Raw genomic sequence first — 19,421 nt, 5'->3', positions numbered from 1 at the left:
TAAATTACAAAAAGTCAGTTTGCAAAAACAAACCAATTACTCTCCATTGTAATCGTTTTAATTTATCCAGATATGGGCCGTGTGTCTAATTTATTTGATCCATTTGCTTGATCTCAATACAAATGAGAAAACAAGAGACCTTGAGGAAGAACCTTTGGTTGACTACTGCAAACAGATTTCACATGCAATGAACAGAAGTTGAAGTCCTTCTGGTTATTTATTTGTCCTCCTGTTTCCTCATACCATAAGGTGTGTTCAAGAACTTCCCGGTTCAATCCATAAAACATCAATACATAAGCTTTATCAATCCATGTAGACCTAATACGTATCTTACTTCGTTATTCAGTTTTACAAAGAAAAAAACATAAACTGTTAGCTGTATTATTCATCTCCGATCTGAACTTGTGACTTTTGATATCAGGTGTATGTCAAACTCATGCAATAGTAATTCTTTTCAAACAAGGACTGCACATATTTGTTCACTGGACAAGACATGCAGGTGTATGTCTGCAAGAAATGTTGAGAACTGCAGTTTTGTGAAATGATTAATCACAGACCTTCCACTGCCAGTATATTTGTATGTGGGCTATAAAAACTTTTTCTAATAAAATGTTTCAGGAAATGTGTCTGTATCAGGAAGTTACAGGACATGTTAAATAGTAACTCAAGGAATAATGCCCACTGCTGTGGTGGACAAGCTGACTCATTTCACACACAAGTGTTTCTTGGAAGTGAAGCCAGACAATACAAAAACACAGATGACACTTGATAGACAATCACAAATCACTGAAACTCTGCTGAAGACTGTGTGTATTCATGATACTGCATTAAAGATTGAACAACTTGAGGAGAAAGTGAGCACTTCATCATGGTGAGTGAATGCAAAATGCCTTATGTTGAAAACATAAAAAAATTATAGGTTAATGATTTAGACTTACAAAAAAGAACCAGGAAATTACTTTATTTTTATTTTTTAATGGTACAGTATACAATATCATGGTATAAGTTAAAAGTTAAGTATCATAGTTTTTGGACAGCTCATCGGCTCGTCTTTCTGTGTCTGTTTGTCGTTTCTCTCGTCGATTTTGTTCACGACCGAATCTGTTTTTAGAATGAATATTGACAAAATTGTTCTGATTCACTTGTACTGATGTTTTTCATTTATTAGTGTTAAACTTTTTAAAGTGACAAGTGGGCTATTGCAAATTTTGTAAATTGAACTATATATCTCGTTCATGAAGAAACATGTTGTTCAGTTCGTCACGTGAATCGGTTGTGTAAATGATTCACTGAGTAATTTTTAACAAGCAAAAGGCCATTCAACTTCGAGTAAGTGAATGAATCTGAACAAATCTTTTTGGTGAATGGATTCAAAAGATTAGATCTATACATTTAATATACAAGATAATAGAAAAACGTTCTCCTCTGTGTATTTGTTTTTGAAAAGCAACAGAAAGCAATGGCAGGCCTGGAACTGAATTCAACTGACTGTCCTCCCATTGATGACTACATAAAGAGTTATTATCTGCCAGTGATGTATAGCATCATTTCTGTATTTGGATTTGTGGGAAACTTCCTGGCAGTCATCATTTACCTGGCAAAGCTCCGACCCTGGAAGAGCAGCAGCATTATAATGGTGAACCTGGCAATAGCTGATCTGCTGTATGCTTTGAGTTTACCTATGCTGGTCCAATTTTACATTACCGGAAACTGGATCTTAGGGGAGTTCATGTGTCGTTTCATTCGCTTCTGCTTCTACTATAACCTCTACGGCAGCATCCTCTTCCTCACCTGCCTCAGCATCTTCCGTTACGTCGCAGTTGTGCATCCATTGAAGGCTGCTGAGATCCGGAGGAAAAGATGGGGCATCTTGGCTTGTCTGGCTGTCTGGGCCGTTTCGCTGGTGGAGATCGGCCCAATGTTGGAGATGATTACTTTACGTCAAAAAAACAACATGACGCAATGCGTTGACTTCGCCAGTAATGATCCATTTGTGGTATGGTGGTACGGTTGGATACTTACGATGTTTGGATATGTGTTGCCATTGCTGGTGGTGTGCTGGAGCTACACTCACATTGCAGGTGCTCTGGGAAGCAGCATATCCAGAAACAGGCCGAGTCGTTCCCGGGTTCGCATACTTACCATTCTGATTCTGGTGGTGTTTGTGGTGTGCTTCTTGCCATATCATATCATGCGTGTACTGAGGGTGGATAGCCTGCGCAACGCTGGTGTGTCGTGCATGAAGAGAAGAGGCATCCATGCAGCCTACATCTTGTCACGACCCTTGGCGGGCCTCAACACCTTCTTCAACCTAGCGCTTTATACACTGGCAGGAGATAGGTTTCAACAGGCTCTCTGGAGTTTTGTGCACAGGGAACGTACGAGCAGCACCATATCTGTGATCCACACACCAAAAAACATGTCAAAGACAGACCTCTTGAGGATCTGATACACGGTGTCCTACATATTGTATGCTATACATTAGGTGTGTGTGTGTGTGTGTGTGTGTGTGTGTGTGTGTGTGTGTGTGTGTGTGTGTGTGTACTGTATTTACACACACTATACGTTTCAAAAGTTTGGGGTCAGTCATTTCCCATTACGTCTTCAGTGTCACATGTTCCTTCAGAAAACATTCTAACATGCTGATTTGGTGCTTAAGAAACATTTCTTAACATTATTAATATTTTTGTTAAAAGTGTAATGCATTTTTTTTTCAAGATTCTTTGAAAAAATACAAAGTTCAAAACACCAGCATTTATTTGAAATATATTTTGTAACATTAATGTTTTTTTCTGTCATTTTTGATCAATTCCATCCTTCCTAAAAAAATATTTTATTTATCTTACTGACCCCCAACTTTTGAACAGTAAGTGTATATATGTTTATTAGCATATAGTACATAGACTTGGAACAAAATGTTAAATAGTGGGTAATAGTGTTTTAACTGTATTACAGCTGCTTTGTGTATCTTGTGATGTAAATATTAAGAAATGTTTAAATGAACATATACACTGTATATATTACTGTCAAACAATAAGGTAACATGTATGCAAAAACCTATTTATTAAAATTTACACTTTTGGATTTTTGGTATGAGGTGCAAACTCAACAATATAAGGACACAAAATATGTGAACTATAATACGATAGATACACATAATATAGAAATGATTCTGGGTCATTTGGGTCAGATGCTTTCTATTCATTAAAAAAGTTCCTCCACTCGTCCATGAGCATTCATCCACTCTTGCTGGGAAATCTTCACTGACAAACACCCACATAAAACAAAACATCCTCTGAATACCTGAATGACTAATAATCTTCACAGACAAGGAAACACAACAGTATTTATGGGAAGCTATTTGACTCCCAGGAGTATGTCAGCTCAGTAGGCATGAGATTTGCAATAAGGAACTGTTTAGTCTAACATTTCTTTCAGTTCAATTAAAACATTGCTCTCTGTTCTTCAGTTGTGTTGCTCCATTGTGATGTCTATAAGGACTGTAAGAACCAACTCTTAAATTAGCTAAATCATTTTTCCAATGCCAAATACAGTAGACACCATCAGAACACAGACAGAAGACATCATACTGTAAAAGAACAACTAGTGTGCAGATGTCTAGTACTACTTTCTTTCATAAACTGTTTATTAACATTGTGAATTCGGACATTCTACTTTTTTTCTTACTATTTTTACTTTTACTATTTTTTCTTAATAGTAGGAAAGTAAACATATTTGGAAGCAGCCTATCACTTGTAAACCATGCAGAAAGGGCCACTGAACTAAACTTTTATAAAAGATTTGAGTCAGAAAGATCAAGAAAATTTGCTCCACTGTTATCACAGTAAATCAAACTAACAAAACAAATCTCTGCACCAAAACACACTTACACAAATGCCAGGTGTCACTAAAACTGTCACTAAAAAGACACTAAAAAACCTGTGTTCTGAAAATATATTTCTGACAGTTAGCCTACCTAACAATTAGATGACACCATTTCTGTCAAACACTTTGAAGGCACGCACAGGATATGTCACTGCAGACCATGAGAAGAAAAATGGTTTTCAGGTGACCGGTGGATGAATCAGGCATTGTCTAATAATATGACATCTTTTCATTCTGCCAAATTACATGAAATGCCTCATTTCCTAGTGCGGGTGAAAAATCATGACCTTTCTCTAGGTCACTCCAACTCTTTCTGTTAAAGGTGCACTAATGTTTCTCAGTTGCCGATTTCATTTTAAAAATAGGCCTACCTATAATCAGATTTGTATTGGTCAAAAAAGTTTGCGTATTTTAAGTTTATGCAGTGTTAAATTAAATAAACCCACATTTTATGAGTAATCAATGCAGAAATGCATTTTTAAAGGGCTCAAGCACAGCATTCCTCATTATAACATTGGTGGAGCATCTCTGCCCTCTAGTGGTTGAATCACAAACACTGTTGAGATTTTACCCACAGTTGCCCCAACATGTATTTAAATGCCACACTCTCTGTAAAACACATTTACATTACAGTAGATACAAAATATCAAACAAAATGGCACCTGCAACCAGATGATGCCAGACCAGAAGCTAAAACTTCACTGAAAATTCATGTGAAATGAACAATCTTATTGCTCTTCACCCCCGGGTCAATATAATTATGCATTTGAGAGAAATATGATATATTTTTCTGAGCATCACTGTTAAATAAGGGGTCATAAGGGGTTATTTTTAATATCATATTGCACTTAAGTGAACAAAGCAATTAAAATACATTGCAACACTGATATTTCAGAACACACACACATACACACAAAAACTTGCATTGGTATACAAACCTCTTTTGGCCACACAATAAAGGCTAAGGTAATAAAACAAAAAATACAATTAGCAGCACAGATTCAAGTTTAAAAAAATAAATAAAAATAATATGGAACAGCATATACAATGAAAACAAAACATTCCACTTTACAGTCTTTTTCTCTCTTTTTTGGTCTAAAATCATATATTTCTGGTAATGCATTCCAAAACTTTAAATTGTAAATGTAGCATTCCTATGTTCTCCATAACCACAATGAGCAATACAGACAGTTTATTTGCTTTTATGTATAGAAAAATAAAAATAAATGTGAATGTGTTTACATCTTTTATTCATTTGCACACAGCATCTGTGGATATATTTTTTAAAAGGTGCTACAAAGTACAGACCAGAAACTTTTTTTTTTTTCTTTTTTTTTTTTTTACCACCAGTGGTTCATGTCATGTGACTTGGAAGTTCTGGCTTCAGAAATATTCTCCCAGACAGTAAAAGTTTTAATGAGGACTACAGAAATGTGTGAAACAGCACCGAGGACGAAACAAATACCGACCCGTTGATTTAATCTTCCTGAAACTCTCTTGCAGCGTAATGCAGTTCCATACTGGATTTATCTATTGTACAAACATTCCTAAAATCTTTATATTGCTCCATTCCAAGTCAAACATGAGCTGAAGTATTATAACATCATAATTAGACAAGCAATTGAAGTATGAACAAATGGGTGCAATTTTGTGACTTCTTTTTTTGTGATGTGATTTTTATTTCACCATTAGAGGGCCTACAAATGTGTGTTTTCACATTTCATCTGTTCATTCATTATTTGCATGGCCTCTCATGTTATTAGCATTGTGTTTTTAAGTTAATTTTCACTTTTAACACACAATCTCAATCTCAAAAAGAGTTGTAAAACAATTAATTAATCTGAAAATCATTAAGCTGAAGTCCACTTCTTACAGTTACGGCTTAGGGAACAGGATGGGTTTGTTTTATTTTGGTTTGTTCACACTTTTATTTGCAATTATAAAACATGGAGAATACCACTCTCACTGTCTTATTTTGTATAAAAAACAGTTGTGCAACTCATTCTCAAATAAATCATGTGACAAAAAAGAAAAGATTTTTTAAAATCTCTTACAGTAGCAACTGCAACATTTCTCTGCTCCTATGTCACAGATGAGGCTCTTGTTGTGGTGGTGTCTGCTAACCCTGAATTGCACAACATATCATTGAGAAACTACAGATTCTCAGTACAGACTGTCTCCGTGCTGCAAGTTTGATTCTTTAAAAAAAAAAGAAAAAAAAAAAGAAAAAAAAAGAGAGCTCAGAGAGTGTCTTCTGAGAATCTCTACTGGCAACAGGCCTTGGCATTAAAAACTTGTCTGCATTTTTTTTCCATTCACTATCTCTAGCTGTTTTTGAATGCAAGAACACAGCTTGAGTGTACACCCCTCACATTGTAGAGTTGTACCTATATAATACTCTGTGGTGTAGGGTTTGTTCCTTCGCAACAATGTTGCTTGGCGAATAAGCACAGATCCACCTTTTTCAGCTTTAGGATTGCAGTCTATGTACATTGCAGTCTTGATTTCATTGCAAAAGAATCTGCAGAAAACTTGAGAAACCACACTGTAAAAAAAAATTCTCAGTCAGTATTTTTGTCATGACTCTCAAAACAAGATAAAAATGCAAAAAGTGTTTGCTTACTGTAATGAATAAATGTAATGTGAAAATGTTAGTTGCTAACAAGCTGCTGCATTTCATTGGTTCTGGACTTGTACTCTGCACAATGACAGTAAGCTGAACCTATAACCTACACTACCGTTGAAAAGTTTGGGGAAAGTAAGATTTTGAATTAATTTTTTTAAAGAAACTTTTATTCAACAAGTACATATTTCATTGATCAAAAGTGAGAGTAAACATTTATAATGTTACAAAAGATTTATATTTCAAATGGCTTTCTATTCATCACAGAATCTATCATGTTTGGTTTTGTTTTGTTTTTAATTAAACATTTAAATAATGAATAAATACAACATCAATCCTTCTTTCAAAATGCTTTTGTCTTACCCTGACTCACTATGGTAAGCCTGTTATATAACTGTGTTTCTATTTTAGACCGGGCAGAATGGTTTTCGCAGGAAATTGTGTAGGCTACGTATGTCGTGTACGTTCATCACTCATCTGCGCGTCTCGTCCACTGATCTTTGTAAAGAACATTTATATTGATCAGTGATCTCATCACATCCGTAAATAGAGAAAAGTTTCTCCAGCTATGGTGTGAGAGTGGCATAGGTAAGTTGTCGTAACGTGTGAAAGGGTGACATGGACAAAGCTAAATCTTTCCGGGGAATCACCCTTTAAAAAAAAAAAAAAAAAAAAAAAAAAAACCCACAGAACAGAGAGTTGACAGCTGGCAAAAAGAGAACGTTCGTCATAAAACGAGAATCAAGACTGGCTTGGCTTTTGGAGATGGCGAGACCTGGGGATTTTAAATGTTGTAAAAATTACTCAACAGGCGAGTAATAAGAGCCAGAGCCGAAGCACAACCAAAACAATGTTCTTTTGCAAAATGCATGCACTTAAAGTTCACCCAAAAGTGAAAATTAGCCCATGATTTACTCACCCTGCAGTCATTCTAGGTGTATATGACATTCTTCTTTCAGACGAATACAATCAGAGTAATATTAAAAAATGTCCTGGCTCTTCCAAGCTTTATAATGGTAGTGAATGGCTGTTTCTGTTTTGAAGCCCATCAAAGTGCATCTATCCATCATAAAAGTGCTCCACGTGGCTCCGGGGGGTTAATAAAGGCCTTCTGAAGCGATGCGTTTGTGTAAGGAAAATACCTATATTTAAAACTTTCTAAATTATAATCACTAGCTTCAGACAGACGGCCGTACGCATCGATTTACGATGGAAGACTAATGCCGCGTTCCAGGCAACCTGTAACCCGTGTTTTTCCAACTCGTAACTGGGAGTACATCGTTCCAGGCAACCTGTAACCCGTGTTTTTCCAACCTTATACCCGTGAAAGTGCACTGGGACGGCAGTCAAACCCGTGACTTCCCACCCGTGAACTCGTACTAGATCGATGTACTCCCAGTTATGAGTTGGAAAAACACGGGTTACAGGTTGCCTGGAACGCGGCATTACCCCTGACCCGACGCACAACGTAATGACAAAAGTGAAAGCTCAGAGGAAGAGCAAAACAAAACACCAGTCACATATTAGACATTTTGAAGAGAAAAGTCAGAGGATTTCTATATAATAGAAGAGGAGCTTCAGTTTGTTGCACTGCCCTATTTGTTTAAACCGCGAGAGGCGTTTAAGCTTATGATACACCTATATCCTACGTCATATATGCGTCACGGGTTACTCTTGTGGCACAAGACTTGCATAGTATGCGTGCGGTCGTCTGGCGGAAGCTAGTTATTTTAGATGATAAAGTTATAAATATAGGTATTTTTCTAACAATAACCCATGGCTTCTCTTAAGAAGGCCTATTTTAACCGGAGCCGTGTGGAGCACTTTTATGATGGACAGATGCACTTTTACGGATTTCAAAACATAACGGCAATTCACTGCCATTATAAGGCTTGGAAGAGCCAGGACTTTTTTTTTTATATAACTGTCATATACACCTATAGGATGACTTCAGGGTGAGTAAATCATGGGCTAATTTTAATTTTTGGGTGAACTATCCCTTTACTATATAAGAAACTTCTTTCAAAAACATTAAAAATCTTACCAACCCCAAACTTTTGAATGGCAGATTTAGATATATATATATTTTTTTAATTCAGCTGTGCCATCACAGGAATAAATTACACTTTAAAATATATTAAAATAGACAAAAATTGCAGGTATGTATCTTCAAATTAAAGTTTTCTCAACCAATTTTTGCTTTGTCGATTTAAGCATAAATTATCACTCAATTTTATTTGATTCTATGCTAAAAACTAGAAAAGTGATTAATTCTAAATATATTCTTTAAAAAGAACTCTTTAGATCATATTTACTATATAACACAAGACAAAAATACTGCTCAAGGCAATGATTTTTTGCAGTGCAACAGGCTTCACGACAAAAGAAACTCATTAGAATGCTAAAGTTCAAAATGTGACCTACTCTTCCTCAAGTGGTCCATTATGTATTAGCCTATGTAGTGCATGTTTCCAAGAGATATCACCAACGGACCACTTGGCTGGCATAGTCCTCAGTTGTGGTGACCTGAGGTTGGTTTTCCCCACTGGGCTGTTTGCTCTGGTTGACTCGGCGCTCCCTAAGCCAGCGTCTCTCTTCCCGCCTCTTCAATCTCTCCTCCTGCCGCTCACGTTGGCGGATGAACTGGTATCTCTGCAGGAAGAGGTCCTTGGCAAACTCGTACAACTGCATATCCAGGAAATTCAGTTGCTCTATGCGGCTGCGCATGTCGTCGCGCAGCTCCACGTTGGCGGCGCGCGTGCTGTTGATCTGCGTAAAGGCTGAGATGAACCGCAGACGGAAAGTGCGCTCGAACAGGTACTGCGTCTTGCGCTGGAACTCCGTCAGGCCATAGAAGGCCATGTTCTTCAGGTTACTCTTAGCGCTGGCCAAGAGAATGGGGTTCCGTTCGCTCTCGTTCATGGTGGAGAGGTTGTAGCAGCCCACCAGGCTGAGATCGGCCAGCATGCGCACCTGCCGGTTGTTGGCCAGGTTTGAAGGGCAGTCCATGAACTCGTTTAAAGTGACCCCCGACCAGTCGTCTCCGTTATAGCAGGTGGGCAGCTCGTCCTGTGTGGGAGAGCGGCCATCACACATGTGAAGGGAAGTCTTCCAGGTGGCACCGCGCTGCACGTGCTTCCATTCGCTCAGGTAACGTGACACAGGGTCTCGCAGCATGGTGATATAGTAGAAGTTCCTGGAATGATAATCACAACGTTACTTCAATAAAGTTATAATTTTATTTTCTCTTTTACAATTTAGTTTGTAATTCATGTTGTAGAAAAAGGCATTAAAGTCTCTGAGTAATGTTAAAGGTGCAGTCTGTAACAATGTCGAAATAGGTAGCCTACTGCAGTCCAAATTCAAAATATCGGAGATCATTGTTTCTCCCGCCACCTGCTCCTCAGACTCCTCAGACTGGACGGTGCTCACACAGGTTGCCAGTTTGAGCACACGCAACAGGAACGAGCGCAAATGACAATATCAATTGGCAAATTGGCAGTGCAGTATCACACAGACCAAAACAAAAACAAACATTCCAGCCTGGAAACGCTCATTTCAAAGTAAAATAACTGGCTGTAGAAGTGTTTTTCAGAGAAACGAGTGTGTGAACTTATAGAATGTTTCCTCAATATATGCAAACATATTATGGTATTTGTATGCTTTAGTAGAGTGAAAAAAGTTACACACAGCACCTTTAAAGGAGAACTCCGGTCAATTTTAACATTGAGCTCATTTTTTTGTACATTTGGAGTGCTGTCAGTACAGAGAACAACGACAAAAATCGGTGTTGCCTACACCGTGTTATCCTCGTTTTAAAATTTGCACCCTGTTGACTTCAATGGGGCAAGTTTTAAACCTGCTTTTAGCCTCTTAACATCCTTGATGTGTCATTACAAGTGCACAGGTCATGTGAGTGATTCCTTCTGAGTGAACGCGGGTGAATTTGACTGCAGTAGATGTGAAAGATATTAATAAAAATGATGTTTATTCAGCCAGCGCACATACCTGTATTTACATCCTGTTTTGGGTCGAAGTCCACAGTAGTCGATTGTCGAGTTCACGCGCGTACTACGCGTTTAGTACAGGTACTAAACCTATGCGCGTGAACTCGACAATCGATTACTGTGGACTTCGACCGAAAACAGGATGTAAATACAGGTATGTGCGCTGGCTGAATAAACATCATTTTTTATATATTTCTTTCACATCTACTGCAGTCAGATTCACCCGTGTTCACTCCGAAGGAATCACTCACATGACCTGTGCACTTGTAATGACACATCAAGGATGTTAAGAGCCTAAAAGCAGGTTTAAAACTTGCCCCATTGAAGTCAACAGGGTGCAAATTTTAAAACGAGGATAACACGGTGTAGGCAACACCGATTTTTGTCGTTGTTCTCTGTACTGACAGCACTCCAAATGTACAAAAAAATGAGCTCAATGTTAAAATTGACCGGAGTTCTCCTTTAACTTAACTACAGGCTAGGCCTGCAGGATTTGTGGACAAAATCTTCTATTCTTCTGATAAAAGATTTGCTGTGCTTTTTTGTTGACGTTATGATAAACGCTTCTCATAATAAGTATGGGAAGGTTGGTGCATGTCGCATTCCCAAATGCGTGTTAAAGCAAATTTGTTATAGGACAAAACATGAACATCTCAATGAGTAACATTAACCACAGGTTTCATTTTACTAATAAACTGAAAAGTGTTTTAAGTGTGGGACTCAATGGACTAAATTGCTAAATGTAACGTAAAAACATACTTTATTTATATATTGCTAAACTACAATTTGTCAGGCGTACACTTGGATCATTGTGGTATTTCAAGTCCTTTTAGCAACTTGCTAGCAATTTAATTAGCAATTTATGTTTTTGAACAAAAGTTTCTTCAAGTACCATAAAAAACAGACTTTGTGTTACTCATTACTGAAAACTAAAATAGAAAAATGAGTATTTAAAAAAACTACTCTAAAAACCCACAGGAAATTCCAGTGGGTATCAATAGAGAATTAGCCTTTCTGGTAAGCAAATTAGCATAATGAATAAACAGCCCTATTCTGCAGAGCTTTGTGTGTTATTATTTTTAATGAAAATGATAAAACGTTGTCAACCGGTCATCTAACCTCAACATTTCAGTCATGCAATGTAGGCTAATCCAATAGCACTTTCAGCAGAGCGGCTGCAAAATGGAACATATTCTTTTTACACGCATCACTGCGTCTCTTACAGAGAAAGACCATCTTCTCAATCCTTGTAAGCCAGAGGACAGCCACAGAAGAGTGAAAAAAAATTAAACATGTCTCAATTAATTCGTCTTCAGCAGTGCAGCACGGAGGACATTTGTAGGTTAAATAGTGATATACAGAATAAATTACTTCAAATTTAAGAAATCAATGTGAATACACTACTCACACTATTTATACAACAAAAAAGGCATAAGTATGCAAATTAGGACACACCTAATAGCTTTTCCTACTAGTTTAGCATAGCACCAAATTTTCCATTCCCAACCCATTTTACGGAGACCACAATAGGCCAGATAGGCAACAACTTAACGGACGTACCCACAACTTATTAATTTGTACCCTTCATTTTAGGAAAATTGTGGCAACGTTGTACTCATTTTAGTTTAGTTAAATCATGGCCACAATTTAAATAAAATGAGGGAGCAAATTAGTACAATGTGGGCACAATTTAACAAGAACAAGGAAACAAATTAATAAAATGTAGCCATGAATACAAAAGTTGAGTGAACGTTCTTAATTTGGTTTTCACAGACACATTCTGGGGACAATTGAGACTTATATTACATCTTGTAAAAAGGGGCATAACAGGTGCCCTTTAAAGATTATGAAGACAAATTTCTTTATTTGGAATAACATCCACAGTGAATCATTCACAATACAGCAGGAAAGTGCATTAAAAAATTCAAATTGTATTTGTTCGATTTACCTAAATGTAAAAATTTCTATTAACAGAAGTTACAGCTGTATTTGATGCTGTAAAGAACAGACAAAGGTATAGCCAAAGATTCAGTAAATAAGATCACAACTGTTATATTTTGCGCTTACGTTTGAAAAACACATGAGGGAACAGATGCCACCAAAGTGTCATTAGCAGCAGGCCGATGCGTTAATGAAGAGAGAGGAACTAGGCACAGTCATGGTCTGATGGAGAATGGGACTGAAGCAGGTGGCGACTGCCTCTGTGCTGGGAAGAATAGTGAATGAGGCAGTTCTGATGTTCCCCCAGAGATGACAGACGCCTGGGATAGAGAACGCAGCTTCTCTCTCACCTTCTCTGACTTCTCTGAGCTTTCAAGGGCTTTTGACTGAAGTGTACTTCTGACCAGATAGTTTGTGTTTTCTAGTAATCTGGAACTCATTTAATACCAGTCCATGTCAGTCAATGATCTGCAAGATTTATATTACAGTTTAAAAGTGAACATTTGGCCCAATGTTGTTTTAGTATTACTGTATATAGCCTACTACAGTATAATACTATATGTACTATTATAGCATTTATTAATATTTTGAATTCACTTCTTATTTTTATATTTTACATTTTTGAAATTATAAATGCTGAAATGTGTGACCAGCACTGACAAAATGAGTCGCAATGAGCACATTTTCAAAAATGAGTTATTGTTATTTTCATTTGTTGGAATCAGACAAAAATGAAAAAAGTTTTCTGAAGGTTCCAAAACAAAATCACCTAGCACCCATACCTTAAAATCCCTGGTAATGGCACTACATTTGGCACACATTTGACACACCAAGTCAAAACCAAATATCTACAGGAAAAATATATTCAACTTTTTTTCCCATGATACCACAATTTTTTTTTAAATTAACATTAATGAAACAGACCGCCTATATATTAAGACCTACTGTTCCACACGTATATAATATAATGTTATACACCAGATGTTTTCCCCAACAGTTAACCAAACGTTCACTTTAAGACATAAAAGATGATGTCTGTGTGAATACTCGCCAGGACAGATCTTTTGAAATACTGTAATTCTGTGTAGGCTATATGTGTATATCTGGATCATCAATTCGGTCAGTCAATTTTGTTTACATCAGCATGAGTTTGAAAATCACATTTCATTGGTTCAGACTCATGCCATCAAGAATTCGATATGAATATTCGCAAAGTTGGAATGCTGCGCTTTAAATCGATACCAAACTTGTTTTGCAGAGGGGAAGTGCCAGTCGTCGAGAAGCAAGCAGAGAAGTTGTTTTAGTTAAGGATAATGCTAACACTTTACAATAAGGTTCATTAGTTAACAACCTTAGTTAACATGAACTAACAATGAACAATACTTCTTCAGCATTTATTAATCTTATTTAATATTAATCTCAGCATTTACTAATACTAATGGACAGTCTCGATCGCACCCTTCGCCAGTAGGGTGGCGATCTCCGTACGCATGATCTGGGCGTTGGGATGCTCTAGCCAGGCTCCCAAGAACTGTACCAGCGGGGTCACATGAACCACGGTGTGGGGGCACAGTCATAAGCCGCGTCCTGACAGAGGAGGCCAGGGAAGGACCAGCCTTCCACGGGGGCCTGCTCTGACAGGGGTCTGGCGACAGAGGGGGACGAGAGTGGCAAGGCAATCCATGGCCTCTTGGGGCTCGGAGGAAGGGGCATCAGTTCTTAGAAGACAAAATATTCTCCCCCGGCCCTCCACTGGGGGAAGGAGTGGTCCTGCTACCAGCTCCTGAGAAGAACTGAGCCCTAACTCCAAGCTGCCCATCTCAGGAGTGCTGCTTAGCCTGGCGTTTGGACGGCTTAGGGGCGGAGACGGGTGGTGCCACCCTCCTGTAACCTCCTCCTGCTCGGGGCCGGTGAAGGCTCGAGGGGAGGAGCCGCAGGGAGGCGGCCTCGGCGGGAAGCAGACTAAGGAAACCGCTCGTACGGATGACCGTCGGTGCAGAAGTGCCTCAGTATGCTTCTGGGGGTTCGAAGACTGTTCTTTGGTGCCACTCCAACCAATGCTTTCAGCTGCCCGGGAAAGCATGGCCGTTAGCTCTGGATCTGACTCGGCTAACGCTGGCACTCCCGAGGGAGGCAACGCAGTCGAATCCTCATTCCAGTGGAATCGAGCCCGCCTTGTGATGCTGTGAATGACATGACATCATCCGCCGGAGCCCCGAATGAAAACACTGGGTCTCCGAGAGGAACCAGGCACACACGGAAGCTGCACGGTTTGCGATGTGGAGGGGTGCGTGGCCCGAGGAATGACTCGTCGGTTATTGTGCCACACCGTAACCCTCAGATCACCCTGGCCACCAGCCAAAGTATCCCCTCTCGAGGAAGAGATAGATTGGGGTGTGGCAGAGGGGACTGGGGCAGAGGTGAAGCGCCCAGGGAGAAGCACACACACTGTCAGCAGATCACTGCACAGATCAGCAGCAGGCAATGTGATCTCGCTGGAACGCGCCGTTCTTAAAGTTCTTATTTGTAAATTAATCTGGATTTGAGAAATTATACTGAAAAGAAAGATATTAGATGCATCAGTTTTAAATTCCTATGTGAGAATACATTAAACTACAAAGAATGGAGAGGAATACATAGAAGTGATGCTCGTATTTGTAACTGTATAAGTGGAAAATCAGTAGCTAGCATTACACGATGATGTTGTTGTGTGGGAGAGGAGACGTGTCAGGGTTTAGCAGCACACACACATACAGTATAGAGGGGTGTCGGGCTTTAGGGAGTGATTAGAACCCTGCCGGCAGCAGCTGTATTCTGCTCGTCTTTCAGAGTGGGTGGAGTGCAGACACTCCCTCATTAGCCTGTCCCAGGGACACAAGCACATGCAGGAAGTGGTGTCAGAACAAGCCGACTGCAAAAAAGGTCATAGTGAGCACCATCAGTGTCACAGTATATTAGCCTCAAACGGCTCCAGCCTGGCCCTTTACCTCAGCCAATCAAAGCCCAGGCGCAATTGTGGTGAGCCACTGAATTGTGCTTATTACTTTCTGCTCGATAATACGCATTTGAGTCATAGCCCACAAACATTCCACGAAGCACCCATTTCTGCCCACAAAATGTCTTAGAATATACTGCCTGTCTCTCTTGACTTATAGTAGGAATAATTGGAAAAAAAAAGTGATATTAATTTAAAATTAAATAAATAACTGACACTTATGTTGTCACTGAATTACAGCCAAACAAAATGATCATATTACAGAAATGTTAGGAAAATACTTGTTTAATTCAAATAATTATTAATTGCTATATGTATAGCACTTTTCACATTAAACATTAATATTAAATAATATATATATATATATATATATATAAAATGTAAAAAATAAAATAAATCATTAAATCCCCTTGAGATCCTTGGAACCAAGTTTGTCCCCCTGCACTAATAGTTTTTAAATCTCCTTTATGAATACATGTTGGATGCATATGGACTCTTTCATTATACACTATACCGTTCAAAAGTTTGTGGTCATTAAAATCTGAAGTTTTTTGGCTTTTAGTATCAATATGTTAGTTTTACTGTTATCTATAAGCTAGTGTGCTCAAAAACAATGATAAAATTCACATATAAAAGATATAAGCATTCAAAACTTACAGTCTCTCACTTCTGCCGATATGGATCAATGATTTTGATGACATCACTCTGCACTTCAGCTTCTCATCAGCTTCTCTGTCCAATCACATGCACTCTAGATTTTAAAGCATCCTACCCCCAATCAGACGCTGAAGCTACGGCTAAAATCGGTCACTTGTTCACACATTTACTATTTTCTACATGGTGAAGGGCATAGGGAACGATTCAGACAGTGTAAATGTTTTCTTTACTTTTAAGAAATAAAAGTTTTATTTCTTAAAAATATGTTTAAACAATACTGTATGTAAATGTAAAAAAAAATATATACCTGGTTTGGAATTAACATGAGGTTATATAGTTTTGAGTGAATTATTTCTTTAAGGAAAGTTTGCAGCAAACAAGTAAAAATAGCCCAGTCGTTCATCTAAAGTAGACCCAGGCAAATGTGTTTAGAGATTACTTGAGGTTTACCAAATGTCTGAAATCAGAAGCCGAGTGAAGCTCTTTAAATCCAGGGAGAGCAATCGTGGAGTGGAACAATGTGTCTCAATAACACTCGGTTGTCAATTGACTAGAGGCGACCTGCCAAACACAGCTCAGCACAGCAGATTTCAGAGTGCAGTAACTACAGGAAGCATGACAACAGGTGAGACTGAAGAGATGAAATGTCACAGAGCATTAATGAGTGACTCCTATGAGGATCTGCAAATAGACACGCAATGTTCAAACTAATGTGGACCCTTGGTTTCAAATGAAAACACTAAAAGTGCTACACATGGGGAAAAATAACATCATTAATATCTCAATTGTCTCCTATACAGTACTGAGATTAAACCGAGAGCAAATGGAGCGTTTCGCTTGCATCTTCTGCCTCTCAGATTGTTCTATGCACCATCATTTTAAAGCTTTATATTGTAATTAAATAACTCAATTAAATCTCCTGAACTATGAAAGAGCAAGTTTTATACTACTCAACTATGTGCAATCAACCGAATAAAGTAGAGCACCAAACAGGAACAAAAAAGTACTTTCTAGCATTATGCTAACTGAAACACTCCAGATAGAGATCTCCATTCTCTAGCTGTGTCAGTTTCAGAACTATGTGTTTTAAAAGCCTGTAATTAGCCACAATGGTGCAATCACGCTCTGCTATTGTCTATCCAATTACATGCTACCAAAGAGAGCCAAATATATGTAGCCAAACTATATGCTTGATACTAACAGAGGGTTTAACTTTCTCTTTTGACCTGGCAAACGCTTGCTGATGAGGAAAAAGGATTGAAAAAGCCCAGTCTTTTGTCTGTTGCTTGAAGTGTTGTGACTTTTTAAGTGGCCTTATCAGCTAAGAGAGAAAGAGAAACAGACCAGAGGAGGCATTTTATAGCTTAGTTATTACTTTTTGTATGATACAGCAGTTTGATTCAGCTGCAAAGCACCTGTTTTTCTGCAGTAAAATCTCCTCAAACTCAGATGTGCACATCTTTTAATGTCTGGCCTTGCTGCATCAGATGCAGTGAAGTTCACAGCCGTCACACACACATGAACACCAGCAGAACACAAAAATACACACACAAACATCTGTAGGGCCTAAATAGGGTGAGGCTTCAAAGAGCAATGTATCCTACCAAAAAAACGGACTATTTTCACTTTTTGTACTGTGGAATTATTGAAAATGTGTGTGCACAAAAGGTGGTAATAATATGGTCATGGCTTGGAGCAGACTGGTAGGAAACTGAAGTCCTGCACTTTGGGTAGGAAATGAGTTTAATAATTCAAGGGTCTGTCTTATTCTTTATTAATGTTATGATGAAAACTAATATGTTGGCCAATATCATAAATCAATGCAGTTTTTGTCTGTTTTTGTATAAACATATTCAATGTTTTACATGCTGCAAATCAGACATCAAAATAGTAGAGTACAATGTACAAACACAAAGTTCTGTCATGAAACTCTAGATGGCGCAGGCTGATAGGTCCTTAACTCAATCTGCTTTCAATCACATCATTCTCTATAGGGCACAGCTGATTGGTTCCTGCTGTATCAGTAGGCAATGAACTCACGTGCTCAACCTTCAAATACTTGGTCAGCGTCTGCTATAGCTTTCAGAAGCCTTCCCCAGCTCCACCTGTATAGATCTGCTACAGGTATTCATGTATGCTATTGTGCAGCAACAGCATGTCTTGCTCAAAGCAGCGTGTTATGTATGTAAGTCCTGTACTTGCTCAGCAGCAGCATAGCAGATTCCACCAAGACCAAACATATTAACTGGTTATTACCTATTCCACCAAACATTAACTGGTTATTACCTTTGAAAACCTGCCATAAAAAAAATATAGTATTAGTATTAGTATATATATAGTACTGTGCAAAAGTCTTAGGCATGTTAATATCACTTTACAGCATTTTAACACAAGTGCCAATACTTTTCAATGTACTGTAGCTTTGCAGGAAGGTTTCTTCAAGCATCTTGGAGACGTTCCCACAGTTCTTCTGGATTTAGTTTGTCTCAGTTTTATCTGTTTCTTCATGTAATATGGAGGGGGGATATTAACATGCCTAAGACTTTTGCACAGTACTGTATACAATGTTTCAAATATGCAGTATTTTGCACAGTCAAAACCTTTGAACCTTTGAACACAGTTTGTCCAAAGACTTTTCAGTCGATTGTCTGTTGACAAAAGTATCTGACACATCCGTTGCAATTGTGACAGTAAAAAATTTTGCTTAGGGTGATTTGTCTTCTCCAGTCACCTAGGAAAGCTGATGTTTTTACAGTGCACAGTTTGCAGAGACAGCATTACGATTGAGGCTGAGAATGCACTCAGCACCTCTGTTGACTTCTGCCCTTTCCTCATTCAGTTTTCTTCCTGTGTCTCACAGCCATCAGTTATCCCGTGGGACCTCAGACCTTTCCTCTAAAGGTTGCTGGATTAATCACGCCTCTGATTCTGCTGTATTTCGCACAAATCTGCCCCCCCCCCCCCCTCCACTTCTATCTCTTTTCCTCCGCTCTGCATCCATCTATCTCTTATTCTGTCACTGTCCCCGTCTCCGGTTCTTTTGCCTTAATTATTGGTATCAGATATGACATTTTGTCTCAGTACAAGGATATTTTCGGTGAAATTATATTGGACCAGAGGATAAACCTACGGATAAGGAGGATATTTCAGTGCTGTCTGAGGCAAAGAACAGAGGATAATAACTTTAATGAAAATAAAAATGATTTTCCTTGTAAATAAACTTGAGCTCAGATCTGTATCAGTAATGAAGACACAGTAGCAGAAAAAGATATGCATTTTCACGACAAAAAATAATAATAATCTGAGTATCCAT

At 38.4% G+C, this 19,421-nt stretch overlaps 2 protein-coding genes across 3 annotated transcripts in view; one reads left to right on the top strand and one right to left on the bottom strand.

Annotated features, from left to right (window-relative positions):
* Window positions 1-770: 770 nt before the first annotated feature.
* LOC311299002 (2-oxoglutarate receptor 1) lies at window positions 771-2,449 on the top strand (the record flags this gene model as incomplete). Its single annotated transcript, XM_084422384.1, has 2 exons — window positions 771-871; window positions 1,448-2,449. The coding sequence occupies exons 1-2, from the start codon at window positions 869-871 to the stop codon at window positions 2,447-2,449; spliced, it is 1,005 nt and encodes a 334-aa protein (XP_084278510.1). The 5' UTR covers window positions 771-868.
* Window positions 2,450-4,149: 1,700 nt separating this feature from the next.
* Window positions 4,150-19,421, bottom strand: part of hs6st3b (heparan sulfate 6-O-sulfotransferase 3b) — a gene marked incomplete at its 5' end in the record, with an annotated part of 71,787 nt that continues 56,515 nt past the window's right edge. Inside the window, 2 exons of one of the 2 annotated variants that reach the window (XR_014628976.1) lie at window positions 4,150-6,430; window positions 8,933-9,704. Coding sequence is in view for 1 of the 2 variants with exons in the window: in XM_084421737.1 (XP_084277863.1) it covers window positions 8,990-9,704 (715 nt within the window). Of the gene's footprint in view, window positions 6,431-8,766; window positions 9,705-19,421 lie in introns of those variants that run through there. The other variant, XM_084421737.1, reaches the window with a different exon arrangement.

The sequence above is a fragment of the Rutilus rutilus genome, assembly GCF_951802725.1.
Source record: "Rutilus rutilus genome assembly, chromosome: 10".
Taxonomy (NCBI): Eukaryota; Metazoa; Chordata; class Actinopteri; order Cypriniformes; family Leuciscidae; genus Rutilus; species Rutilus rutilus.
This window is presented reverse-complemented; position numbering and strand designations above follow the sequence as displayed.